At 45.8% G+C, this 27,887-nt stretch overlaps 2 protein-coding genes across 3 annotated transcripts in view; one reads left to right on the top strand and one right to left on the bottom strand.

The window, feature by feature from the left end:
* The first annotated feature begins 1,699 nt into the window (after positions 1–1,699).
* On the top strand, positions 1,700–19,753 carry lima1a (LIM domain and actin binding 1a). 2 transcript variants are annotated; one of them, XM_078288544.1, is made up of 11 exons: positions 1,700–1,835; positions 3,296–3,488; positions 5,054–5,099; positions 7,890–8,333; positions 14,493–14,562; positions 16,202–16,296; positions 16,562–16,627; positions 16,928–16,979; positions 17,218–17,282; positions 17,386–17,519; positions 17,640–19,753. In XM_078288544.1, exons 2-11 carry the CDS (start codon positions 3,364–3,366, stop codon positions 18,775–18,777), a joined length of 2,235 nt encoding a protein of 744 aa, XP_078144670.1. In that variant the 5' UTR covers positions 1,700–1,835; positions 3,296–3,363; the 3' UTR covers positions 18,778–19,753. The 2 variants fall into 2 exon arrangements, with proteins under 2 accessions (XP_078144670.1, XP_078144669.1); XM_078288543.1 differs by having other exon boundaries at positions 17,215–17,282.
* Positions 19,754–22,228: 2,475 nt separating this feature from the next.
* spryd3 (SPRY domain containing 3) overlaps positions 22,229–27,887 on the bottom strand; it is a 39,577-nt gene continuing 33,918 nt past the window's right edge. Inside the window, exons 9-11 of the mRNA XM_071915522.2 lie at positions 25,360–25,479; positions 24,483–24,622; positions 22,229–22,991 (exon numbers count right to left, since the gene is read on the bottom strand). Of these exons, the coding sequence (XP_071771623.1) occupies positions 22,857–22,991; positions 24,483–24,622; positions 25,360–25,479 (395 nt within the window). The 3' untranslated portion in view covers positions 22,229–22,856. The remainder of the gene's footprint in view (positions 22,992–24,482; positions 24,623–25,359; positions 25,480–27,887) is intronic.

Below are 27,887 nucleotides of genomic sequence, written 5' to 3'. Positions count from 1 at the left end.
AAAAGTCCTTTTCAACAAAGATTAGCATTGGGAGGCGTCTGTCTGTCTCTCATGCCTGTATCTGTTTCTGAGCCTTATCTCCCTCTGTCTAAACTTTATTTGTCATTCTCTTTCACTAAACTGCAGGTTGTAGGTTTGTGTATTTATTGAGTTGCTCCTCGGTTCAGGCCACATCATCACCCTTGTATCCATTCAGCAGTTTTTACAAATGGATGACTGGGTGCTTATGAGTATGGGACAGGTTCCATCCTTTCTCTTTCAAAATGACACCATGAGTCACAGCACAGACAGTGATCTGTGCTGCTGATTTCATATTTGAGACGGTGCCTGGAAGAGCGTGCCTGTGCTTGCATTAAGGCGTGTGTGTGTATTTATCCGTTTAGTTCATTGTCGAGCCTAGAGCCAGCTGAATGGCACATAGCCGGGCCATGTAGGCTAATGGAGGTAATGGGCTTGATTAATTGTGTGTCACTGTGTACAGACACACACCCACGCCGGCCTGACAATGAGGACCGAGTTGATTCAAGAGAGACTGGACATCTGGCTTTTGGCTTCAGTCCTGATGAGGGGGAAAAAAGGGAAACAAAAAGGGGACTTTTTTTGTTTTCAGTTTATGGGAAAGCCTTGCCTGTTACACACACACACACACACACACACACACACACACCCTCCAGCCCAGTCAGATCAGTAGAAAATGAAAGAAACTTCAGCTTTTGCTTTCAAATTGTCGTTTAGCAGACATTATAGTGTGTGGCGGGGCGAGCTTTGGGAACGGCGAGGCTAGGTGAGGCCAGCCCCTCCGCTACAGCAGGAGAATCACAGCACATCATGTGTTTGGGATTAGAAGGACTGACCAAAGGGATGTGACACTGATGGAGCCGAAAGTCTTAGCACCACCACAGAGCGAGAACCAGTCCAATTGTCCCAGAGGGAAACGCTGTGGTTCATAGACGAAGAAGAAGAAGAAGAAGAAATGCATGTGCTTCTGTCAGCTGGTCATGACAACACTGTATAAACAGGCTGCATAGTGTTTCTCACTGGCTTTTGCTGCAGTCATAAGCCATTGGTGGCAGTTCATTTCAAAATAATTATCAGATATTATTAGGGTGGGAACACTCTGGGTAACCAGACAGCTTAACCAAGGCCTTGTCATTATTTTAATGAAGCAGGCCAATTGTGATCATGATGATAGAGAAGAGGACTAGTGGAGCTGTGAGTCAGGTCAAAAAGTTCCCCACAAGGCATGTGAGAGGAAAATGAAATAAGGCTTTACAGAGTTATCATCCTCTATGTCTTTTGCAATAAAAACCTCTTATCTGTGTGGGCAGCGTCTCCTTCTCCTCTCTGCCTCCCCCTCCTTCCTCTAGTGGAGTCAGTCAGGATTGTGACTTGAGTGAGTCACATCCTCTCTAAACCCTTGACCTTGTGAGAAAGTGGGCAGCCAGGAGTCTGCAGTTCACTCAGCTTCCAGGAATCCACTGTGGGATTCCCCCCTCCCCCCCCCCCGCTGCTTGTCTGCCATGTTGTTGAACACTAGGCCACAGTCTTGCATGCCTTCAGGCTGCTCTCCTTCACACAGCAGCAGACGGTGCAGCCGATTGGACGGGAAGAGCTCTTACCTGCCAGGTGGAGGTGAATGCTGCGTTGCTATTGGCCGAGAGGAGTTTAATGGGAGCGGTTGGACTCCTCCCACTTCCCTATCTAGTCAAAAGCGCACCGTCGGAAGCAACAGATTGTTACTACTGAGGAGTGAGAGAAGGAGATAAAGAGCTGGACATCTGAAACAGAAACGAGCACCAGGAAGTAAAACCACTGGGAATAACAGAAATTTACAGGTAGGTGGTGTTATTTTAAAGAGGATTTGGGGACTCTGTGTTAAAGTTATAGAATATGGTTGAATTTGACTTGCTAATGAGGTAAAATGGCAGGTTAAGCTTGTTGGAATTGTTCAGCATCTTCACCATGAGTAATTTGAAATTTCTTTGAAGTTTAAAGACAAGCACCCAGGTAATTTTTCCCTCTTTTAACCTCATGCTAGATTGTAGTCTATTTAGTCCTACTGTGTTGGTTGTCATGGTTTTGTAGTTGACCTAAGCCTTTAAAACTTGGCTTTGCATAGGCTACATCAGTTTTACATGCTGCTTTGTTTGTCCTTTGTATCTCAGGAGTCAGGATAGAAATGGGCTGCGTAGTAGCCTGGACAATATGCTGTCCTCCTTCCTTTGTATTTGACCTGGTAGGACACAATGGGAATCCTATGCCCAGTGATGATTTTTAAGATGGGTTGATAGTGGTTGTTGGGCTTTGAAACGTCAGAAGAGAGAGGCTTATCTTGATTTGAGTCCTCTTTGTGCTGCTGTGCGTATCAGGAGAGCGTCAGTTCCAAAACTACTCATGGTTGTAGAAATAATGAGCTAGCCCTAATTAGGCCACATCCCACAATAGCCCACCTGCTGAATGACTAGCCCGTGAGTCGGGACCCTGGAGGCTCTGCCGTCACCGGCCCGCTCCTCTACCTCATTGTCTAAATCAGCTGGAGCGTGTATAACTCACAGATGACAGTTACTGTATGCGGCTGACGGTGCTGCTGCGTGTGTCTGCTTGCCCCGGCCTCTAGGCTGTGAAGTTACGCACTGGGGGAAGAGCGAGGCAGGTAGAGACGTGTGTGTGTGTGTGTGTGTGTTGTGAAAGTGGGTGTAAGAGCGTTTTTGTGTGATGTAGGCGTATCAGTTGTCTTGTCTGCTGGTAGTCGCCCTCGGGGATCAGTAAGAGCAGTGTCACAGGGGAAACAGATGGTGAATGGCTGGCTGTTACTCACTCTATTGACTGGCTGACTCAAACACCAGGGTGAGTCCACATTGTCATGGAGACACACAGTAGAAATGTACTGGTCTTAATCTCACAAATAATATTGATTTCTTGGTGAGGTTTTTGACCTATGCAGATGTAAAAGCCTAAGTGGCACCTAGTGATACAAAGGCTATGTTTGAAAGCATGACATGGATGATGCATGCTCACTGAAGAAAGCTATAGGTAAATAAGATAAGACATTTACTTAGTGGTAGGGCGGTCGCTCTGCTGGCTGTGTTTGTCATACAGTCTGAAGATGCTGCTGTAAAGATCTAGATGCAGTGGAAGGTGTTTCTCTCTGCTAAGACAGAGCTCCCTGGTTTTTGAGCAGCCAAACAGCAGGAGTGGTAAACAGAATCGCACTATTCCCATCTGTACTACTACTTTTGTTTGTTGTCATTTGGCTAAATATGTTCCTCGGTTTTGTTCCCCCCCCTCCTCTCAGAGCTGCGGAGCGTGTTCCTGCCAAGCGGACAGACAGACAGATTGACTTCTCAGACCGACACAACAAAGATGGCCTCCGTCGCTCCATTCAGCCGCAGGCAGTGGGCGTCCCAGTCGCTGAGGGTCACCGCCAAGGAGCTGTCCATCGTCTCTGCCAGGGGTAAAAACAATGCCATCGCAGAGCGCTTCTCCAAGTAAGAATCAATCTCCCTTTCTCGCCTTATCTCTCTCTCTCTCTCTCTCTCTCTCTCTCTCTCTGGCTCTTTCTCTCTCTCCGGCTCCGGCCATCAGTTTAATAATTTACCAGCAGCCAGTCGACAGATTAGACACTGTCTGTTTTATGTCTTCTCTCCCAGTTACCTCTTTTTTTTTTATGATCTGAAATGAGGCCATGGGTCTCCCTCACAACAGTTTCTTGTCACTCAGCTGTTTTCAGTTTCCTCTTTTCTGCAGAGCTGTGTTCATCCATAACATCAGCCCTAACCAGTTACTCCAGTTACGCTAATTTGCCAGTTGTGGTATACAGACTTGCATTTTACTGAGTAAAATGTAGGTGAATTCCTTATGAAAGCACCTCAGCTCTGCGGGCTTCCCCTTACCTGCCGCCACGAGGTGTCAAGTTACTAATTTTGTGAATTGAAAAGATGGTTGCATGCCAGGAAGTTTCCTCTGTGCATTTACTCCTTCTGCCCACTAGGAGCTAGTACTGTTCTGTCTGTGTGTAGGGAGTAGATGTTTCCCCAAGGACAGTGGGCAGTTCACCAGTACTTTTATTAGTGTCTGAAGTACAGTGAAGATGGCCCAGGAAAGTAATGAAAGGTACTTAGGACTAAATTAGTTTGATTTAACAAGAGTGCAGCCGATATGGGTTTTGAAGAGCCAGTACCGATATTTTGATATTTAAGCTGTCAATAGCCAGTATTTGTGCCGGTATTCAATATCTTTAAATGTAACCATTTTCATGACAAAAAATTACAAGAATTTAGTGTTTCCCCCAGAATATTACTCTTGCCAGGGTAGCAAAGCCTCTGAAACAGCATTTAGATCATCATGGGACACTAAAACTCTGAAACCCAGATTAATGAAAGTATTTTTGGCTCCTTGTGGCAGGGTCTGGGATACATTAGGCCTTTAAATTAAGAAGTAATTACAAAAAAGCACAATTAAATAAATGAAACATGCTCAGAAAATCAAATTTCATTGCAGGTTTTACAGACTGTTTTTATGCAGCTGTGGTCAGGGAGGAACCTCCATCACATCGGAAGAGAACGATACTAAAAGGCCAATATCGTCCTGATTGGTAAACTGATATATCGTTCTAACCCTAGATTTGACCCCATAAAATCTCAATACATGGACGGTTTCCCAGGCAAACGTGATTGAACCACAGGAATTCCTGTGGGTGATGGTTTGAGAGAGAGGTCTATTCTTGACGCGAGGTTTGATTAAGACTAGTTTGCCTTCAGTTTAGAAGCAGAGGTGGATGAAAGTTGAATCTTAAGGATCTCTTCTGTTTGCCATGTCCACTTCCTTTGTCTTCTCTGCAAAGCGTAATGTGGGCTGTAGATTTTCCATCTAGATCCTTCAAATCATGTTTCAGGAGGAATGCAGGGAGATTTAAAGGTCATTCATGGGTGTATCTCAGGGCAAGGCAAGACCAGATGCTTTTGTCTCTTACTTTGTCACGGTTTGTAATGGTCACACAAATATTAATGGCCTGCCATTCACTCTCTTTCTCCCAATTTGTCTTTCTCCTCAGGTACCAGATGGCAGCAGAGGAGGGCAACGCAGAGAAGAAGAAAACGGTACGTACCAGATTCAATATGAAACACACACACACACACACAGTTCCCCTTACTGCTGCCTCTTTAATAATAATAATAATAATAATAATAATGACCTTTATTTGTATAGCACCTTTCATACACAACATGCAGCTCAAAGTGCTTTACATCAATAAAAGGCAGATAAGAGACAGATAAAAAGATAAAATTCATATAAAAGAACAAGCAAACTTTATCCCTTGCTCCCTGTCTCTCTTACACAGGTACACACACACACACACGCACACACAAACAGTTGCTAGCTTCCCCACCACGCCTGTTTGTCCACATGTTGCACTTGAAGACTAGGAAAGCTTTAATCCTTATTTAGAGACTTTAATCTGAAGGTAATACATTGAACATAGAGCAGCAGCTCCACATGCATCCCTGGTCAAAGTAGCGAGCCATATTGGCATCTCCTGCCTCGTATCAATGGTGACAAGACGCCCCCGTCCCACCTGATCTGTGCGGGTAGTTCTGTCAGTGCTGGCCTAGAGGACAGTGTGTCTGTCTTGATAGAGCACAGCAGGGAGTGGACAGGGGTCAGAGAGCGTCTTTACTATCTCAGGTAGGTGTGTCGCCTGTGGAAAGCATACACTGAATGTACAAAATATCAGTCTTCCTGATACTGAGTTGCAGCCCTTTTTTATACAATCCATATTTCAATTGCCTCAAATCTTTCTGTAACTCATCTGCTTCTCTTCATCTGCATCTCCTCCTTTGGGATTGGTATAGATTTAATAAGGGAAATAATGACTTTAGCTGGATTCACCTCATCAGTGTACTTCATGAAAATAATAATGTAATATTTTGTACATTCAGTGTATACTCGTGGGCTTCTGTGATGAGATATTTATATATATATGTGTGTATATGTATATGTGTATATATTTTTTTAGGACTTTTAAACTCAGACCTCCCATTTATTTCTAATGGGAATTTACAGTTTTCCTGCTTTTTATGCTCCTGGCCACATGCCTGTATTTACATGCTTTTTACATGGAGGTGTTTTTGACAAAGCAAAGAAATGGATTTGAATGTTAGTGGGTCAATTTGAGTAAAAAAAAAAAATTCTGTTGTCACTGCAGCAAATTAATGAATGACTTGGAGAAAAGGTGAAAGAGAGAGAGAGAGAGAGAGAGGGTTTAGGAGAGGAGAGAGGTAGCCAGAGGTGGGGCTGTTGATCCCACCTCCTCTTAAGTAATATCAGAGATGAGGACTAGTCCATAATAGGGCTCATCAGGAATATTATTTATGCTTTTTTATTAGTCGCTCTTTAGTTCTTTGTGAATGTAGTTTGAGAATCAGGTACTTTTCTTCACTGTTTAGGCTTCCAGCGCTCTCTCTCTCTCTTTTACCTTTTTCTCATTTCCTGGACTTTATTTCCCCCCCTTCCCTCGCTGACTTTCTCTGTTTCTGATTTTCTCTCCCTCCCTCCCCCATGCCTCCTTCACTCCCTCTCTGTTTCCTTCCCTCCTTCCTTCCCTCTGTGTGTTTCTCTGTGGTGTAGGGGGTTGGCTAGTTCCTTCATGCTGCTCTGATCACTTCTCAAGGCTCGCACATCTGGGACAGCTTGTAGCATTTCCAGCCGGCCAGCAGACACACACACACACACACACACACACACACACACACACGCTCACACACGTACTTCGCCAACTGGACGGCCAGGTCATCAGCCCCTCTCCTCTCAGGTTTTTACACGTTTCTTTGGCAAAAAGAAGCTCTTTTGTTTAGTTCTTTCTGTTCTCTCTCTGTCCAAGAGAGCCAGGTTTATAGAAGTGCATGCTGACTGGCTTTGTCTTTGTTTCTTCTGCAGTTATTTGTATTTCTGTCTGCTCTGCTCTCTATTCTGTCTTTTCTCACCCTCACATTTTTTTTAAAGTGCTGTGAGTTTACTTGAATGTTAACCTGTAGTTTAAGTTGTGTGCGGACAGAGTTATATTTAGTCTGTTAGAGTTTTTTAGCTTCATTCAGCAGTTGATGGAGGATCAAGTGGCAGGAGTTCAACATTGAGCAAACTAAGAACAGATTCAAAGACTGGCTAGCATCCGAAAGCCTTAGAAATAGTTAGTCATCATATTTTACACCGCATGTGTGACTGGGTGTGACGGTGTGAGTTACAGTGTGAGTTATCTGTTATCTACACTGCTCTGGTTGAGTAATGGTGCATTACTCTGTTTAAAGTGCATGTCTACTCATATCAACTCTTACCAACAGTTCATATACATCTGCATGTCATATGCATAGTAGACGTCTGACCTAGGTCTAATTGTATTTGCAAATATTTCTTAAGGTTGGTTTTATCCTCCTCAGGCACCAGATGAGTAGTGTTTCCCATCTACAGCAATACAGTTGAGATGGGAGAGGAAAGGCGATTTGTGTACTTTTCTGTGACAGCACTGACAACCTGGCATCTGCCATCAATGTGGAATTATCTCAATTGTCCTGATGTGTAAATCCCATCCATCTGCTACTCCATGGAGGCTAAAACAAATGCTGATTATTTGCAAATACAGCTCAGTGCAGGTCTGGTTGAAAAAACACGGGGACATAATAATGGATTTTATCAGTCTGAACTCCATATTTCTTAAATTATTGATCCTGACACAAAATGGGTCACAGGTCTTTGTCTTGTTGGTCCTCAATGTGATGAGTATTAGTACAGTGTGTTTTAATGAGCCCGGGACCCAGGGTGAGGTGCTCAGTTTGGGTCCCAGGCTGAAGAGGAACCATTGGTCTAAATAACTGAGTGCCTATTTTTCTGTCTAGGTAGTGGAACCCTTGCCCCCGACTCTGCGAACCGGGAATCTGAGTGTTTTAAAGAAACGCTGGGAGCAGCAGCAGCAGCCGTCCAGCCACAGAGCCCAGCCTCAGGCCGCACCCTGCAGCTCCGCCGCACCTCAGACCCGCACCAGTCACTCAGCAGGTCCCAAACCACAGATCGAGACCCATCAAACTACCACCCACTCTCAGGACCAGGATATCCAGACCAGGGACCAAAGCCAGTCTGAGCGCGAGACAGAGGCTCACTCCCAGACCGCTGAATCTCGACCTTCCTTCAGCTCCGAGGAACCAGACATGGAGAAGAAGCCCAGGAGAGATTCAGAGAGGCAAGAGGGAGCAGCGGCTGAAGTGCCCGCCTCCGAGAAGCCCAACGTTCCCCTCAACAGCCTCAAGATGATGTTCGAGAAGGGGGAGAACCTGACCGAGAAGGCAAGTCCAGTTCAGTGACCAGCAGGCTTTGATGATTCAGCGTGACTGATTGTACATGTGTGGAAAGATGATGAGCAGGATCAAGTGTTTCCGTGAGATTTTAATATTTCACGATGAACAGGGTCGCCTTAAAGTTAATGAGGTGCGGGTTAAGACTGAAGACTCTAATGCTTGATAGATCCAGTTCAAACAGAAGAGGTTTCATGATGAGTTTTAGTTCTGTTTGTTCTTCAAGGAGACAGATCCCCCCCCCCCAGTGCGGTCATGCTTCTAGTCACATGGTGCTGCCTCGCCTCACTATCCCTCATCTCAACACACACACACACACACACACACTCAGCTGACTTAATACTTGCACATCTTCTCAGCCAAGTATCAGTAACTGGAACTTCACGCTCCCTAGGCAGCTAATTGATATTTGTTGAACACAGAAGTGAACGAGCCGGATGTCCAGTCATGCATTTCTTCAAGGCATGTAAATTGTAAAGTGGTCATACTTGTGGTCATACTTGGGGTGTGACATGTGAACAGCCATGCTGTGTTTCCTCAACACAAAGCATTCATTTACTGATGACGGGGAGTGAAGATAAGAAGTCATTATGAGGCTTTAAGAGGCATAGCGACACTTTAGTTCTGCTTTTGAAATAAACGCTTACAAAACACCACTGACCTAGTATCAGTAGGCCTTAAGCTAGCTCCCCATCATATTTGTTTCAGATCTTAGTGGTATTTGGTACTATTTTGCCCCAATGCAGTATGCATGGAGCCGATATCAGCAACACAGGCATCAAATCTCTTATTCTCTGAGCTGTACTCCCCTGAAGGGAGCAAAGACAAAGACATCAGAAAGCAAACATGGTTGACTCTCCTTGAATATCAATGTTAATTTCATTTGCCGTGTTTGTTTGAGAATCCGCCCGAGTAGATGCTGTGAGCGCAGGATGTGAGCGGTCTCATTTGAGAAGCTTAGTGTCCAGACAACACCTCAGCTACACCCTCATAAGCACGAGCCAGAGCCAGTTCCCCAGACGAAGAGCCGCTCCTCTCACTGTGAGGAATTTGCTTATTCATCACTGTGAATCTTTTATCTAACGAGGAGAAACAAGTTTTTTCTCTGTCAAGGCCACCAAAAGAGCAGGATCAGGCTTTACCATTCACCAGAGAGCTGTTGATCTTTAAATCACGGATGATTTTTGTTGAGATTTCAAGAGATCCAGGACCAACAAAGGAGTGGTTCTTGGCAGAGAAAGACCTCAGAAAACATGGAAATGTGCTTAGCACTGCGTTGTAAAAAAAAAAAAAAAAAGAAACGTCCTTTTCCCACTCCTTTCAACTCATCACTGACCTCCCATGTAGGCTTTTGAAAGTGAGATGAAGGAACGCTACAGGGAAGTGGAGGGATTTGGGACTAGTTTATTGCATGCTGCACTGTTGCGTTACCCCAAGAGGAATTGTTTGAGGAGAGTCCTTGAGTACTAATACAAGATCTACACAGCACTGTAGATGCAGTGTGGAGGGACTTGTACAATGGCCTCCACTGTATAGCCAAACCCTCTGCTTCTCTTTGTTGAGCCCCCCTCCGGAGGGCAGATGATGTAATGGTGCGGGCTGGGAGGCTCATGACTGCAGACCGCTGATCCACACCGTGAGCCTCCTCAGACAACCGTCTCCCCTAAGGCCATCAAAGATAGACCCCTCTCTTTTCCTCTCCTCTCTTCCCGCCTCCTCTCATCAATCATCTTCCTTGTCCCCTTTCTCCTCTTCTGTCCTCCGTTCGCTCCCTTCCCTTCCCTCCCCCATTTCTCCCCCCCATTCTCCTCCCACTTGTCTCTCTCCCCCCTCCCTCCCCGTCCTACACATCATCAAAGACCTCGTCCTCCGCTCTCTCCTCTTTTCTTTTTTGCCCCCCTCCTCTCACTTCCCATCCCTTCTCCATTCCCAGGGGGGAAACTCATGCAGTCATGAGGCAGACGCACTCTGAAATTAATTGACCCCAACCCCGCTTGCCCAGCCCCTCCTGTCTCCATCCTAAACCCCCCTCCCACAACCCCTGTTCCAGCCCAGCCCCACCCATCCTCCTCCACTCCCTCTCTCCCTCCCATCCTCCCACAGCCACCTCCTCCACCAGCTGCTCCTCCTCTGCCCTCCCCTCCCAAACAGTTCCACCCTGTACGCCTGCTGCTCTATTGAGGCTGGTGAACCGTGACACAGTAAACCGCAACACCCCCCCCCCCCCCCCCCCTTCAATCCCTAACACCACTCACATACACACACACACACACACACACACGTATGGCACACTTGGCCTCCCCCTCTCTCTAGCCATGTCATCATCCCCACCTTCATCCGGCCACACCCCCTCAAAACCAGCCCCCCTTGAACACCTGCTCCCTATCGCCCTCCCTCTCCAGCCACACACACACACACACACACACACACCCTACACTTCCTCCTCCTCCCCTAAACCATATCCAGAGGCCCTGCCCCATATCTCCTCGCTCCCTCTCTCTCAGAAGCCAGATTGGGCTCCACACTCCATCTCTCTCATAGCTGCAACCCGGACCTGATTGTGTACAATTGAGTTAGTGTTGGATTAACTGACTGAACAGAGTGAACTCCCTCGATGAGATCTCTGCGCTGACTCTCCGTCCCTCGCGGCTCTTCTTCTTCTTCTCCTCCGTCCTCTTCTTCACGAGAGGTAGCTATGGCGCTCAGTTTCAGTTGGACGTCCATATGGTGTTAGCCGGTCTCTTTGTTTTGCCTCTGAACAGGCCCCTCTTTGACTGAGACCAGTTTTATAGCCGCTGGCCCGAGGCGCTCTCACTTTTACTTTTTCTGTTTTTGTTGACTTCCCTGTCGGATTAGAATGTTTTCCTTGAGGCTGAATGAGGTCTTTTGATGCCACGGCTGCACACTGACTGACTGACAGCAAAGTACCTGTAATGAAAATGGCTTCTAAAGGTTATTGGGCTAACTTTGTCAGTGGCTGCTTTCAACTGTGGCAGCTCACTTTGAACAGTGCTATTGTGTAGCTTGGGCTGGTTATATTGCAGGGTTTAAAAGGCTATTAGGCTCTTAAAGGCTATTGACTTACGCTGTAGGTGCACACACAGGTCAAAGGCTGCCTTCCCCTTCTGTCTTTGTTTTGGAGAGGCCTAATGTAAGATCAGGGTATTGTCATTGGGTAGTGTGTGTGTGTGCGCTAGGTGGGCTGAGGGAGAGGGTGGGGTCTTGGGAGAGGGGGAAGAGGGAGAGGGAGGGGGGGGTGGCGGTGGTGGGACTGCAAGTCAGTCTGTCAGACTGTATGAGAGCTTTAATAGTATCAGGATTAGTGGCAGATTCTTTGTCTAGCCCGCTGATCCAGCCTCCTGAGACCCAGCCTGGGCTTGTACAGCCCGGCTGCTTGTTTACAACCTACTGACCCCCACACACACACACACACACACACAGAGACGAGCCTCCACCAGTCTCAAAAACACCCCCCCAACCCTTCACCTCCGGTTTTTGGACGATAATCCACCCTTGGGGATAGATCCATTATTATGATGATGATGGTTTTTGGAGTCTCTTTTTGTGGTGATTTGTCTCCTTTCTGTAATGCCAGGCATTAGTGGCCACATGTCCCCTCGTGCTCCCCACTGTGTGAGTGTGTGATTGAGCGCCTGCACACATTTATGAACTTGTATTAGTGTGTGTGTTATTGCACACGTGTGACTGTACATGTTTGCAGGCTTATTTGTTAAACCGTGTCCTCACTCCGACTCTGGTCCACACGGTTTGGCACAGATCCAGCCTCAGATGACTCACCCTGTCTCACCCTGTCTCACCCTGCTCACCTGTTTCAACCTGTAATGTCTACATTACACTCTTCAGACAAGCTGGTTCAGAGAGGTGGTGATGAAATGGGTTGAGTCATTCATTTTACTTCATGTGGGTTTTTTTTGTATGACTTCATGTGGAGCTTTTTGTATGACAACGTATACAAACAAACAGCAGCTCCGGGGGGAGATGAAGGCATGCGTTTGGAGATGACGCTTAAAATAATAATAATAATAATAATAAACTTTATTTGTATAGCACCTTTCATACAAGAAATGCAGCTCAAAGTGCTTTACAACAGAGAAATTACATGCACTAAGTGTTTCACATAAAACTTGATAATGATAGTGAGAATAAGACAAAAGTAACACAAAAAAGTGAAGGACTGCAGTATTTCCGGTATAGTCTCTTGGTGTTTAGAGAGAGGGAGAAGCTTGGCAAGAGCATGGACAAGAATGGCATTTTCAGTGTTCAACTACAGTTTTTAAATTAGGATACCAAAAAATTATTTTCTAGAAGCATACAAACAATAATACTTACTGACACCAATACAAAGTTGTCACAGTTGACTAGTCATATGTATCCTATAGGCCATATTTCTTAAACTTGGGGTTGAGGCCCAAAATGACTGGTGTGTGTTGGGATCTTGCATAACAAGAGCAATGATATATTTTCATTAGGGCAAAGAAAGATTGAGTTAAATATTGTTATAAATGTAGTCTAGTCCACCGCACTCAAGGAGAAGCCAGGCAAACCATAATAATGATAACATTACTTTAACGCGTTTGGACTAGACTACATTTATTACGTTGTGTTTCCTGCCACTGCCGGCACCTTGGGGTGTTTGAGCCTACAGCGCTGTGCACAGAACGTTGTAGATTTAAATATTATGTATAGCTTTTAAATATAGTTAAATGCAGTCAGTGTCATTTTAAATATAGTAAAATAGAGTGAGTGTAGTTTAAAATGGCTAAGCACACTTGTGTAATAGTTCTAGGGAGTACTTTTATGTATAGTTTGAAAGTAAAAACATTTTGTAAGCGATAACTGACGAACACTGAGTTGTTTGAGCCATACATTTTCAGTGTGCTAGACCTGTATTCTCTTTCATCTACAACCGCTTTAATTTTTGTTGTGAAATCCAGCCTCAATCCCATCCTCACCGGCATTTAAAAAGGCTCAACAGATGACTGAGGGCGAGGCCCCACAGCCTGATCGGGCGGACGAGCCAAGGACAAGCTGGCCCGGTGTCGGCCGCCCCTCAGGCTGGTACAGTAGGTGCCTCTGAATGTGAAGGGTGCCCAGAACCAAAATTACAGGTCAGGATGTATCGGGGGTGAATCTGTCGAACAGGTGCAGGAGCCGAGATCAAGGCCGCTCAGATGTGGCTCTCGCTCGTTGTGGCTTGCTGTTTAGACTGTGGGCCAAGTACAAAGCGTCATGTTCTGTGTGACCTATTGTTAAGTCTCTGCCCTAATTGACTGGAGGAGTGCAGTGTGTGCCCTCACGTTGTGAGGAGCCAGTACACCCATTGGCAGGACCATCTGTTGGAGACCTGTCAGCTGATCTGACTTCACCAGATCACCAAATGATTTGGTTTTACCATTGGGACAGTCCCTTAGAAGAGATCTGAGGGTACTTTTTTGATTATGACAGTTGCTCTCAGCCTTGTACCCAAATTCGGTAAACTTAGTTCAACCCATTTCAGCTCCTGACCCATAGTTTCAGAAGAAGAAAGAAGAAGAAACGCTGGTTTAAACAATAGCAAAGTGTCTTCATTTTTAATCCTTTCTGCTATATAAGTGGCAGCTCTAAATTGCAGCAAAGAACTGTGGTAACAGGTGATCAGTGTAGTGTGCGTGTGTGCGTGTGTGCGTGTGTGTGTGTGTGTGTGTGTGTGTGTGTGTGTGTGTCTGTCTCCTGGCTGGCTGCTGTGGACAGACGGGGTGTCTGTCTCAGGCTCCGTCTCTCTAAGCTCATAAGGGGATTAAAGTGGGCTGGACTGGACAAACACACCCCGCTCTTTCCCTCTCTGATTCTCTCTCTCTCTCATTCCCTCTCTTTCTTTCTCTCTCATTCCCTCTTTTCTCGTTGCATTCCCCTCATCAACCCCCTCTTTTGATCTTGCTGACGGGCATCACTGCCTCCTGCCTGTTTTGCGCTGCCGGCTGAAACATGTGAGCATCATATGGTTTTGTGTGTGTGTTTATGTTTTGGCCATGCAGGACCCATCGAGGCTGATATTTGAATGTGTGCTTTGATTACTGATTCGTCTGTATATATGTTCATGTGTTCTACAGCTCTGACCGGCTGTGTTTGTGTGTTTGTGTGTTTGTACAGGTGTCCAGAGAGCAGACTAGGAGTGGAGGAAACGGCGGTAATACTGCCAACATGGACCAGCTACTAGGAGGTACACACACACACACGCAGATAAGAAATAGAGGGCTTCATGCCATTAATCCTGAATGAATTAACAATTAGGGTTCAACCAGCATGGATTTCTGAAGGTCAATGGCAATATTTTGGGACGGAAGCTGCCAAAGACGATATTTTGTTCCAATATTCAGTATCTTTAAATGCAGGTTTTACAGACTGCCACCGCTGAAGCTGTTGAGTAAAATCATATCTTCACCTCCATTATATCCGCGGGAGATGACACTGACAGGCCAATATCCAATTTTTATTAAAAGGCCAATATTGGGCCGATATATCGATCTAAATCTATTAATAATGCAAATTTGCATAAAAGTTGCATTTTCCTATGTATTGTATACTATTACTATATCATGCAATAGTAAAGCATTAAAATGTAGTCTTGTATACTAATACATATAGCACATTATTATAAATAATATAATAATAATAATAATATGTGGGCCCTCTCTTTCTCTCTCTCTCTGTCCTTCCTTCTCTCTTTCTCTCTTTTAAATCTCAGTGGTACTTACCTAATTAAATAAAGGTTAAATAAAAATAATTAGAAAATAGGGTTAAGTATCTTGAATATGTCTGTTTTAATATATAACGGAGCTTTACAAAATGCTGATTATAAAAACAAATATTGGAAAACCTTCAAAAACTGTGAATGGCTCTCATGGTCGCAAATGTAGGAAGCCTTTGTTCAAGTCGTCTCACATGCACATCCAGCATTGTTCTGCGGGCCTGTGGCCAGATTCAATCAGCTACAAACAACGTCCTCCAAAAACGTTGAGTGTTGTCGAGCTGCTTCCCCTGGATGGATTACATCCTGCCGGCTCTGTGCGGGGGGGGGGGGGGGGGGTTAAATGCCCCGAAGTGACGACTGTAGCCCGGCCAGAACCACTGCGATCAGCAGACTGGTTCAGAGAGCACAGGAAGAGACGAACCCCGTTTCCCCCGGACCGCGGCGGACTCCTGACCTCCTGTTCCCCTCCCCAGCCCGGCTGACTCACCAGCACATTCTGCACCCGGTCTGAACTGGGCTGGGCTGACAAAAATAATATTGAGCACCAACAAAAATAATACTGAACACCAAATATCGCTAGAATTCACTGGCAAGCAAAACATGAAGTTCACCAAAAGTTGACAACAATTAGTGGACTCCTCCTCGTCTTCTAGTCTCCTTGTTGATGAACTGAAAAAAACAACAACCCTGATGCAGATCATGCACAATCCCGCGGCGCATTTGTGGTTTTGCAAACTACAGCTAACAAGGAAAAACTATTTCAAAACAGATTGTGAAAGTACAAATCTCAGCCATAATCCATATCAGACAGGGTTAACTGTGATCAAAAAGCGCTATTGTACCTTTCGGTAAATAAGAGATGTGTTTCCTAAAGTATACTGTACATCCAAAAAGAGATTTTTCCTCAGATGTTGACATGAGTAGTCAAAGATAAGAGCAGATGTAGTTGTTTCTGAATAAGAGAAGAGGATTATGGGAGTTGTCTGGAAATGTACAGCAAAGGTGTGAAGATTTATACTTACATTTTGACGAGCAAACTTTTGCTTCCCTTTTGATATTTATTAGACATCAACTTGTCAACACTGTGTGTGTCTGTGTGTTGTGTCAGATGGAAGTCTTGCAGACTCCACTCCTCTCCGGGACAGGATGGCCCTCTACCAAGCTGCCGTCTCCAAACAGGAAGTCCTTCCCACCTCAGTCAGCGTGAGTACTCCAGTAATCCTTCCTCTAGTCCGTTTCAGCAGCTGCTAAACTTTTTCTGCAGACAATGTTATACGCAGTTTTAACCTACTATGCTATGTGCCTCCATTCATTTACTCAGCCCAACTGATATTCCAGGGCACTAGAGAAGGTTTTTGTAGCATAACTAAGACCAAGTTCGAGTCGGCGTGTGTGGCAGTCTGCGTCCATGCAGCCATCTTGTGCTGTGTATCTTCACCAACAGCTGTGTGTCTCTTGTCCCTCACAGAGCGATCAGCTGGACAGTTACTGTGGGAAGCAGAAGGAGAACGTTCCTCCATGCACTCTGGACATGGTGAGGATTCTGGTTTTAACAAACAGCACTGCATGTGTGGGCTAAGGACTGTGCTTTATTGTCAAATGCCTTCAATTTCTGTTGACTTTCAAAATATGTGATAATTTGCGACGGTTCATCAGTTTGTTTAGGAGTGTGTTTGTTTATATTGTACACAAATGCATGGTGATGTATGTATACCATGTCTTGTTAGCCCATGTGTGCGCCTTGAGTGCATGACACTTGAACAAAAATGAATAAATGAACTCATTGGTTATGTTGTTCTCCACATCCTCTCCTGTCATGTTCCTCTGGCTCCAGGGTCCGGACTCTGAACCCAACAGCAGGAAAGGTTCTACCTCAGAGAGCAATGGTAATTTACCCTCCATGTCTTCATCCTACTCTGCATCTCTGTTCTTCAATTACTGTATCAGTCCCAGGCCTGGAAGATTGAGATATGACAAGCACTAAGTGTTCATCAGAGTGGATCTAGAGGATCATGTGCAAATGTCAAGAACTCAGCTTTTATTAAAAGTGTGTAAAATGGCTCCCTCTAGTGTTCAGAGTGTGTCACAGCCTGTTCTCATACCAGTCATTTCCTAATCCAGCAGGCTCCAGCACTGGAACCCCGGTGTCGTCCATTCAGAAAGACTCTTCTCAGCCCAAGACCACCAGGGTGAGTCCTCATGGGTCCTCACACACACACATTCACAGAACAGACACACACGATACATGTATGTTTATGTGTACAAATGAATTTACTGTGTGTGTGTGTGCAGAACTTCCGCCTGCCGGTGAGGGAGACCTGTGTGTCGTGTCTGAAGACTGTTTATCCTCTGGAGAAGCTGGTGGCCAACCAGCAGGTGTACCACAACACCTGCTTCCGCTGCTCACACTGCAACACCAAGCTCAGGTGAGGGGAAACACACACACACACTAATTGCTAAGGGAGACAAAAGCAGTGGGCTAGGTGAATTCAAAAACCAATGAGATGAACCAAATGCATCTTCCTTTGTCTCCCCCTGCTGGCTAGTTTGGGAAGCTACGCCTCCCTGCACAACAACGTCTACTGCAAGCCCCACTTCTGCCAGCTCTTCAAGGCCAAGGGAAACTACGACGAGGGCTTCGGCCACCGGCCCCACAAGGAGCTGTGGGAGACCAAAGGCGAGGGCGGCGAGACCTCACCGCAGGCCAAGAGTCAGACCAAGCCAAATATCCAGACCCCGCCCCCGGCCTCAGACCTGTCAAGCCCCAGCGTGGAGGAGTCCCCGCTGGCTAAAGTCAACGTCCTGACGGCTACTATGGAGACTCTGGGCCAGGGATCGGCGGAGAAGGCCGACCGACCCACCGAGACCCGCAGGCTGAAGATCTCCTGGCCGCCGCGGAGCGAGACGGATGACGAGACCGGTCGCACCGGAGCCGCCCCAGAAGGAGGCGCCGCCGGCAGGCCCGTCCGAGCCAAGTGGCCCCCGGAGGAAGACTCCCCCTCCTCGTCCCCCGACCAGAGCCCCGAGGCCAGCGAACTGTCCAGCCTGCGCCGCAGCTCCTCCCTGAAGGAGCGCAGCCGGCCCTTCACGTTGGCCGTCCAACCCGGCGCCGATCCCGCTCCTGAGGCCGGACGACAGAGCCCGCCCCCACCTTCTGATTCGCAGGCTATGGACGACAGAGAGGCCAGCCCCGAGCCCACCAGCATGGAGCTGCAGCCCAGCGGCCAGTCGCCGGACAGCCGCACGCCCACCGAAGACAGCTGCGTGGACGTACACACCAGCTCCGGGGAGGAGGAGGAGGAGGAGGTGGAGATGAAGAACGGAGACGCACCAGACCCTCGCCTCACCCAAGAGGAAGAGCTTGACGACGACCCCCGGGGAGGAGAGGAGGAGCGGATGGAAGAGGAGGAGATGGAGGGAGTGGACGGAGGCGTGACGGAGGAGGAGCTGCCCCCTCTGAAACGGCAGGAGTCTCCCGCAGAGCCCACGGCCGTCTCGTCGCCCGAGGGCGAGGCGGAGGCCAGCCGATCGTCGCAGGACGTGGGCTTCTGGGACAGCGAGGAGGCGGACGATAGGGAGGCGGAGGAGCAGGAGCAGCAACAAGAGCAGGAGGCGCTGACCGTGGAGGAAATGATCAAACGAAACCGACACTATGAGGACGAAGAGGAGGAAGAGGATGTATAAGTTGAATAGTCTGTAGTCTGCTCTCAGCCAAGATGACAGCCATGAACACTTTAAGGACTGATTGCTATTCCTTCTCTCTTAGATTTGGATTTTAGATTTGGTTTCTTGTTCTCCTCTCATCTTTAAGACCAGTTTCTGCAGTGTCTGCTGCACTCTACTCTGAGCTCTTTATTTGTGCCTCTTTGAACTGTCCATTCTTACAAGTATAGTTTTTTCCTGCAAGCTAGATTTTATGAGAATGTCAGATCATAGTTTTTAAATGTACACTATTTAAATTCCTGCCCCATTTAATGTTTTGGGTTTTTTTTGGGGATATAAATGTCCAAATTTTATGACTCATTGAATCTATTTTATTTTTGTCTGTTTATGATGACTCTTGTGATCTTCTATTTTCATGGATGCCTCCTAATTTGTCATTTATTTGAAAAAGAAAAGATTGAAACTGCTACTTATGTTTACTACGTGGTCTTATTTTTATCACCAAGATGTGGGAAACTTACAGCTTTGCAAAGGTTGCACAGCTGATGTAGCTCTTGCCACAAAATGGCCTCTTAATGGAGTCAATAAACAGGAAAGCAACGGGAAGAGACGTGCTGAGGTCTGTTCTGTTTTGGGGGGAAAAAGCCAAGCAGTTGGATCTATTGTTTCAATTTCTCCGACTTCTGCTTGGGTTCATTTTTGACACCTTGTCTTCGGAAAATACATGTCACTTTCTTTTGACTTTTTTTTTTTTTTTTTTTGTATGTATGTATGTACATGTACAACTTAGAAAAATACACATATGCACATTTCTGTTCATCATAAAATTAGGACAGCTCACACCACATTATCTTCCTTTTTATGTTACTTTGTTTTCCATGTTGAAAAGAGTTATGATGACGTGTACTGCACCTGAATAACGTACTGTTGATTTTATCAGGGGACCAAATATCCTGGATTGCTACTGTTCGTACAAATAAAGAATTGTTATACACAACATGCCTGGTCCATCTAATTCTGTATCAAATATGGCAGTATGTTCAGCTTAGGTTTTACATTTCTGCAGCCTGTTGAGATGGAAGAGAAGTCAGAGGGAGAGCTATAACACAAGAATTTGATTTCAAAATAAGAGATACACTGTTGCAAAAATATTACAGCTACTCTAATGAAAAGGTTTTGGCATTAGAGTTAAACTCTATTGGGTATTATAAAAGTAATTATCAACTTTGAGCCCTTTATTTACAAAACAGGAACAGAGGATGCAATTGTGTTTAATTGTGAGCAATGACCATTGGATAACATTTTTTGAAATGGACATAAAGCGTTTTAAAATGAAACATACACAACTTGGTTACATTATGGAAATCTTTATTGATCATCATACATGTACATTATGGAAATCTTTATTGTTCATCATACATGTACTGACCAAGGCCATAATAGTGCAAGTCAACAAGGCAAGAAATTACTGGAACAGTACTTGGAGTGAATAAGGTTGGACAAGCTACAAAATTATGACCAGATTTAGCTCTGATTTGGTTGTACCACATATATATATATTTTTTTTAGTAAATTGATGTAAATTCCAAGTAAACATTTTTGTAAGTGGCTTTATTGTAATACCCTGAACTTACAAGCATGGCTGAAATGGTCACATGGGTGTCTAATTAGGTAAAAAAAAAAAAAAAAAAATCTTTGCACTGTCTAGCTCTCCTAATAAGTTTTATAGAGTGACATCTTAAATGTGTTCAGGCTTTGATAACCTGTACTAAAGTCTCAGTCCAGCCCTGCAGGAAAACAATAGATCTTTACTAGTCTCTGTTTTACATTTGTACATCTGTACATGTCCTGTAGACCCACCAAGGTCACGTCTCCACATCTCCATCAATGGCTCCAACACGAATGCATAACGACTACAACGAACATACAATCTCCAGCAGATGTGTGATCTATTAGTAACCGTGTTGTTATAATTCTAGCATTACTGTCTGCCAAGGATTCTACAGTATCCTAATGCATGAGTGTTGCAGTTGGCCTACATGCCAAAACACAACAGAAACCTGCTGTACGCACCTTATAAGAAGGTGCAGAGGAATGTACACAGTATAGAGCTGTTGATGTTTCAATGGACAAATACAGATGTATGAAGTCTGGAGGCTGAACACGCATCCCATAAGATAAGAGGCACACAGAGTAAACACACATACTTTTGATTAAGAGGTTGGTCAGCCAACTTTACGATACAGTATACTGTGAATGATAACATTCCCTTTAATAAAACAGTGAAGAAAAAAAAAAAAAAGCCAAAGATCACATAACCCAGTAGCTGCCAAATCAGAATCATTTGGCGTGGAAAACCAGTTCCCCTTGACAAGGTAACGTGACAGTCACACTCTTATCTCCTATTGAACGCACAGCCTCGCTTTTAAGTACACAGATTGCTATAGCGGCGGTGCTGCTGCTGTATGCTGCGCAGACAGACCACACACATCACTAAAGTGCTCGTGGCGACACGCGCGACGGTATATTGTGTCTTTTTCACATGCAGCAGACATCGGCAACCAAAACGTCATTGTCTTTATCTTCAAGAATGTCCAGCGGTTAATTCGACGTCACATCCGTGGCGTCACTGACGGGGGGGGGGGGGGGGGGGGGGAATCCTCTGACTGAATAATGTCGATTCTAAAAACTAAATTTGAGTAGAAATGGGACGTCATTGTAACTTTCACAAGAAAAAGAAAGAAAGTGAGGATGTAAAGTAATCCTTCACAATGAGGGCAAACGTGCACAGTGCTTTGGGTGATTCTCTAAACCCTGTACTGTAGGTATCTCCTCCCTGCGCTGAGAAAGACTTGAACATCAGTCTCCCTTGCATGTGACTACCTCATATTCTGTTATATAGTGTCAGGTACAAAGAAAATACATTCCCTGATCTCTATAAGTAGAAGATATATTTGTATTTTTACCAGATCCCTAGTAGAAAATATATTGTCAAAGGTGGTGGACATTTTGCCGTATTTTCATTTGTACAGACCCCTAATTTGGCTCCAATAGGACATTATATCACATATGGAAAACAACAACAACAAAAAAAACCGATACGTTATAAATCCATCCATCCTTCAGAAATCACTGATCTAACCTTGATCAATAACAGCTGTTTATGTAAGCTCGCTGTTACCAATCATATCGAAGCTCGGGGATTAAAAAAGGGAAAGGAAGAATGGATGAATTTCTGAAATATTGAAATAGATCCATTGTTCACTTCCAGCCAGCTCCGGGGGGGGAAGCTCCAGTAGGTCACTGATCGCTCACAGGAGGGCACCCTCTCCCAGAGAGAAGAGAGGGAGAGGGAGGGAGAGGGAGAGGGAGAGAGAGAGAAGAGAGGGAGAGGGAGAGGGAGAGGGAGAGAGAGAGAAGAGAAGAGAGGGAGAGGGAGAGGGAGAGAGAGAGAGAGAGAGACACAGAGAGAGAGAGTGAGAGAGAGTGAGAGAGAGAGAGAAGGTCTCTAGTCCCTGCGACATAAACTGCCAGCGAGCTCTCTGACTCGGCACAACTGTTGGCCCTGCTTTGCTTTGCTTGGGGCCGTGACAAATGAAATAAACGAAGTGTGCCAGACCTCATGAGAGGGATTTAAGGGCTCAGTGTTTCAGAGACACACTGTATGTTTTACAGGGCTGGGAAAAAACGAGGTTGGATGAGGAATGACAGCACTAGAGATTGCATAGAATTATCAGACTCCGCATGTCTCCCAAGAGTTTACAGTTTTCTTCCCCACACAGCCCATGTAGGACCTCGCTCTGCTATCCTGCAGCGTTCGTACAACCAGGAAGACGATTTGCTCGTGTTGCCATGATGACAGCGAAATTTACAAGTCTTATAAATAAAAGCTGGGGCAGTGTCGAGGAGGACAACAGCGACGTGCATTACGGGACTGCTGGGTGCGGTGTGGGCTGGAGAGGGGGGCGTCAGCGGGCCGCCTGGTCGAATCGAGTTTGTTCTGGTGAGTGGGGCCGTTAGCAACATGCTAGGCTACTGCGGGTCGGGTCTACATTGCAGCCAGCCGGTCACGGGTCCATTCTCCAGTCCAGGTTTTCAGCTCATCCGCTCAGGGGATGCAAATCCACCTTGACCTTCTCTCCGCTGCTCAGCATCCCCACAGTGGGGTAGAGGCCCCCGGGAGGAACCACCACCTCCCTCCGGCCCATCAGCTTCCCATTCCTGGTGAAGAACACCTGCAGGGCCACAGGGGGGCGACAGTGAGTCGATTATACACACAACCCGCTTTCACTGGTGGTAATCCACTGACGCAGGACTGTAACAATTAGTTGTGAAAGAAAAGACCTTTCATTATGACTGATACTAAAACAAACTTCATTTGAGAGCACTCGGTGGGCCAGTTATAAACAGGAATTATGTGCAGTTAGGAAATATTGTTAAACAAATATGTGACAGTGTAATGTCTGTCTTCTTAGTGAAAAAAGATTTGATGTTTACAGTACATGTCTCTACTAAATCAACGCGTGATCAAACATTATCCAGCTGTTCTAAAAAGAACATCAACAAGCTTTTCAATGCTAATGCCAAGGACTTCTTTCCAAGTCTCAGAGCAAATACCTATATACTAAAACAACAAGTGAAGTACTGTAGAGTGTGTGTCTCCGATAAATCAGGCTGAGTCACATATCAAACATTTACTGTACCACCCACTCTAGAAAGAGAGGCTTAACAGCTATTCAATTACAGGCCACAGATGAAGGGTGAGTAAAATTGCAACAGCCTTTATTCGTTTCAGCAATATTGGCAGCTGTGTGCTGCGGCTCTCCATTGTGCAGCCTCGTTGACACACATGCACATAAACATACACACATGCACGTACGCAGCCTTCGCCCCACCCCCGCCAACACAGACACCCACGCACGTGCAGCTGTGCCCAGAGAGACCTCTGTAATGTCAAGGAGCAAGGCTTTGTGGGTAATGTGTCCTGCTGAATAAATATTGACAAATCCCTAGATTACGACTTGGCCTATTCTATTCTCACCCACTTGGGTTTCAGCGCCGCATACACTCGCACTCGCACAGTGACCCCTGGCCCTTGCTTGCACAACTGCGCAGGCCAGCCGCCATGCGAGTTAGACCTGTGGCTGGGACTAAAGACATTGTGCTTTACCAAACTGGCAACCGCAGCAATTAACACAACAACAAACAAACAGAAGCTGCAACACAGAGCGGTTGGATGATTAGAGTGTAAAATGACACACTGGAGGTACGACGTGGCTCGGCGGGTTGGGCATGGTGTGTTTGGCTTGCAATACAAAGGTCAGCGGTCCCACAGGAGCCGTGTTACAGCATGCTGTGAAAGTATGCAATCATTGTAATGCAAGTTGCTGAGCATGCAGCTCACATAATGTCTTGTAAGTAATGTGCAATCCTACTCCCCATCCTTCCCTCTAGTGCACCTTCGTCCACTCCCCAATGTTGGTCGAAAAACAAAGGTTTCATATACTGTAAGGGAATGACCACCAATCCTCTGCTTTTGCTATTTAGGGAGCAGACAGCCTGCAGAATGGAGAAGGAAGGACGCATCTTTGTATGGGCGAGAGGTTGAAAATTGTGATGCTGCATTGTGAAGCAAACATCTCCATATGCATCTATAAAGCGTGCATCTGTACACTTGCGTACATGTGCAGCAGTGTCAATGCTGTTCTTTTATGAGCATTCCTCACCGTGACCTTCCTGCCCTCCTGCCCACGCTCCATGTCGTCCCCGTCTTCCTCGTCCTCTTCTTCATCGTTCAGGTACAGAACGTTCTGGATGCCCGCCTGCCTCGGACGGACCTCCAGCCGGTCCCAGTCGTCCATTTCGGCTGAGGGACAGCACAGAGCAGAGTGAGTTGGAGCAAAAGAGTGTGTGTGCGAGCAGAGCGGGGTTAGTCGTCACACCAGTCTTACTCTCCGATACTGTACCAGACCAAGAAACACAATACTGAGTAGTAACACAACACCACAACCTACGAATCTTGAAAGAAAAAAAAAAAAATCATTAACCTTCATTGTGTTGAGCAGTCCACTTTCAGAAGCAGGGTAATAGTACAAACTGACAAACCCTTTTCCAAATTTTTTTTGTCACTGTGCTCTTTAAAGGTTGGGTGACGGGATGCATCTTTTCTCATATGTTATGCAACCAACACTAGCTGCTGTCCCATGAGTTTTGATACTGCTACGATACTTCAGAATCATCATCACAGGTTTGGTAATGCAACACTGCAGATGTACTGAGGTAAACGACAGAATGACTCTATCGCAAAGTGGCACCACCTGGGCCCAGGAAACCAAAAATGTGTCTCTCATGGCAAGGGGGAATGGGAATTCCCCTCTAACTGACTTCTCGGTTTTCCGTGTGGGAGACCCTGGTTCACATCCAATTTCTTTCCCACACGCAAGACAATGCACTGTTAAGACCGAATGTTGCCGCAACTGTCTGATACTAAACCACAATAAGTAGGTTTAAGAGCGAAACCTCCCACGGACACGCAAGTAGAGCCAACGGTAAGACTTTAATGAGTGACAGTGTAATTGTTGCACCTGAACCCTCTGCCCTCACCTTCTCCATCCAGGATGTAGTCTCGTGGGAACATGATGCCACAGCCCATGATGTCACCTTTGAAGCAGCGAGGGCCGAAAGCATCTCCAACCCCACTGCCGTGAAAGATCTTCCCATCATCTGTCAGAGAGGGAGAGAGAGACTTTCACTAGTATAATCATTAGCTAATTCATTACTTACAATGGATTTTTGTCCATTAAACTCTGAGGTAATTTTACACTCCCTTAATAGCTCCCCTTGCTGAACTTGATATACCAGATGTAGACTACAGTGCATGTTGCAATTTGTTAACCACAGTCCACAACATGTTTTTAACATGTAGCGCTAACATACATCCTTAAATTCATCATACAGTCATGTGATGCTGACCAAAAACTGAGATTAGTAAAAACACCTCTCTCCAATCTGCAAAAACCCCAAAACAAACCACCAGCAACATTCAAAGGAAATCAGCAAAACAACACATAATACAGTTGCGAGAGACAATGAAGAAAAAAAAAAGGCTAAAGAAAAACATTGCAGAGGTAGCCTGCAGACGAGCTCTCCTCGAGCGCAGCGGCGTGGCTGCTGCTGGTAAATATTTATGGAGTTGTCATGGGACCCGTCCCCGGCTCAGGATACTGTTTAAACAATCTCTATCTGAGCACCAGGAGGGAGACGGAGACACTGTATCATTACGGCTCCCATGCGGGCCCCTGTCACAACACCACACACTAGGCAAACAGTGGAGCCACGCCGGCACAGGCGCAGCGCGGCTAAAAATAGCAGAGCGAGGCTTTGGAGACTGACAGGGGCTGGCGTTGGAGGTGAGCTGGGGTGTGGAAGACCAGGTTTGGCCCTAGGGCCGGGGCTAGTTGATGACTGGGACAGGAAAGGTAGGCAAGGCCTGGCGGTGGGTCAAGGGCTGGGCTGGGCTGGGAGGGTGTTCACTAGAGCAACGAGCAACTGGAGCAATCTCCCTGTTCTCTCACCACTCATTGGCAGTTTTCATTCAGATTCCGATGACGATATCTATGTAAAGATTATATTAACGGAGCCGCAGAATCCAACTACCTAAACAATTTCACATATATGCTTAAGACGCGTATGATGGGCTTATTACTCATCATACTCAAGCACACGCTGTCGCTCTCACTTTTTCATATATTCAGACACAGACACACACAACCAACTTTTTGAATTAGTATCACATCTTTTATAGATTTTTGTTTGTCTCAAATTATATTTTATTAAGTATTTGTTTCTGAAGTGTCCTTCTGTATCTTGTATCTATAATGTAATATATTTAATGTACCGTAAAAGTTCAAATAAATGTCTCCTGTCAAATGATAGCCTATTTCCTACAGTAGTCTGGGAGATCTTCATTTTGGCTGGCAGCTCATTGGTCGCTGGCACGCTTGCATAATACAAGTCTATGTTTGTTGGTTTTGAATTTTGTTGCTTTTCTGAAGTGTGCTTTGGCTCTAAAAAGATTGAAAATCGATGTGCTTAGAGGATGGAGGCTGAGGTTGGAGCTAGGTTGCAGAGGGAAGTGTTGGAATTTGTGTTGGGGACTAAAGAGTTAGAAATTAGCATAGAGGTGATGACCAAGGTTTGGCTGAGACAGAAAGAAGGAGAATACTTGTGGTGGTGTTGGTGCTAAAGTTGAGGTCATAGACTAAGGGGGTGCTGGCTAGGCTGAGGGCTAGACATGATGCTGACGTTAGCTAGTGTGCCTGGCACTAGTCTAGGGTTGATCCTAGGAGCAACATGAGGGCTAAACTGGAGCTGGGCCCGGGGTTTGGAGCTGGGCCTGGGGGAGGAGAGGGCAGGATCTCTGGCTCCTGAGCAGCTAAGAGAACCTGGCTGAGCAGCGAGACAAGCTGGGAATGGGAAAACAGCATAGGCTTTCGTAACATGAGAGTTTGTCTGGAAAAGACTGGGCTTCCCTGCCCAGGGAACATTGACTTCACATACTCCTAAAACATGAAAAATGAAAAAAATATTATTCCATGATTCCACACAGTCACACAGAGGTTGCACATGTTCTTAAGAGTTTACTATAAATTCTATATGCAGCTGCCACATGATATAAATCGCAAACAAAGAGTTGAGTTGTTGATATATAATGCACTTTCTGGGACCATTTGCAAGTGTGGCCCCAGCTGTCAAGTATAAGTTTCTATAATCTCAGGTTAGACCCATTTCAGCTTCTGTAGTGGTTTAGCTGGGCCGTGAAGCAGTAAAGGCAGTCTGGGTTGCAGTTATACTATGGTAGTGGTGAGGTTACTGTCTTGTGGTGTGTGGTGGTACTGATGCAACATATAGCATTGTGTTGGTTGGTTAGTTTAGAAAGTGCAGTCTCAGCAGGCAGGTTGAAAGCTAGGTCATGCTAGTACAGTTACATAGGCTAGGCTTTGCAATAATGTAGATCCACCACATGTACAGCATGGTGCCTTGGCTAGAGATGGATTTGACAGACTGAGCCATACATTCAGAAGGCTGTGTGGTGATATCCATGCAAGGTTCAGTATGCTGCTTGGCTACAG

Source organism: Centroberyx gerrardi, chromosome 14 (genome assembly GCF_048128805.1).
Source record: "Centroberyx gerrardi isolate f3 chromosome 14, fCenGer3.hap1.cur.20231027, whole genome shotgun sequence".
Lineage (NCBI taxonomy): Eukaryota > Metazoa > Chordata > Actinopteri > Beryciformes > Berycidae > Centroberyx > Centroberyx gerrardi.
The sequence above is the reverse complement of the archived record's forward strand: the minus strand, read 5'-3'. Positions and strand labels throughout refer to the sequence as shown.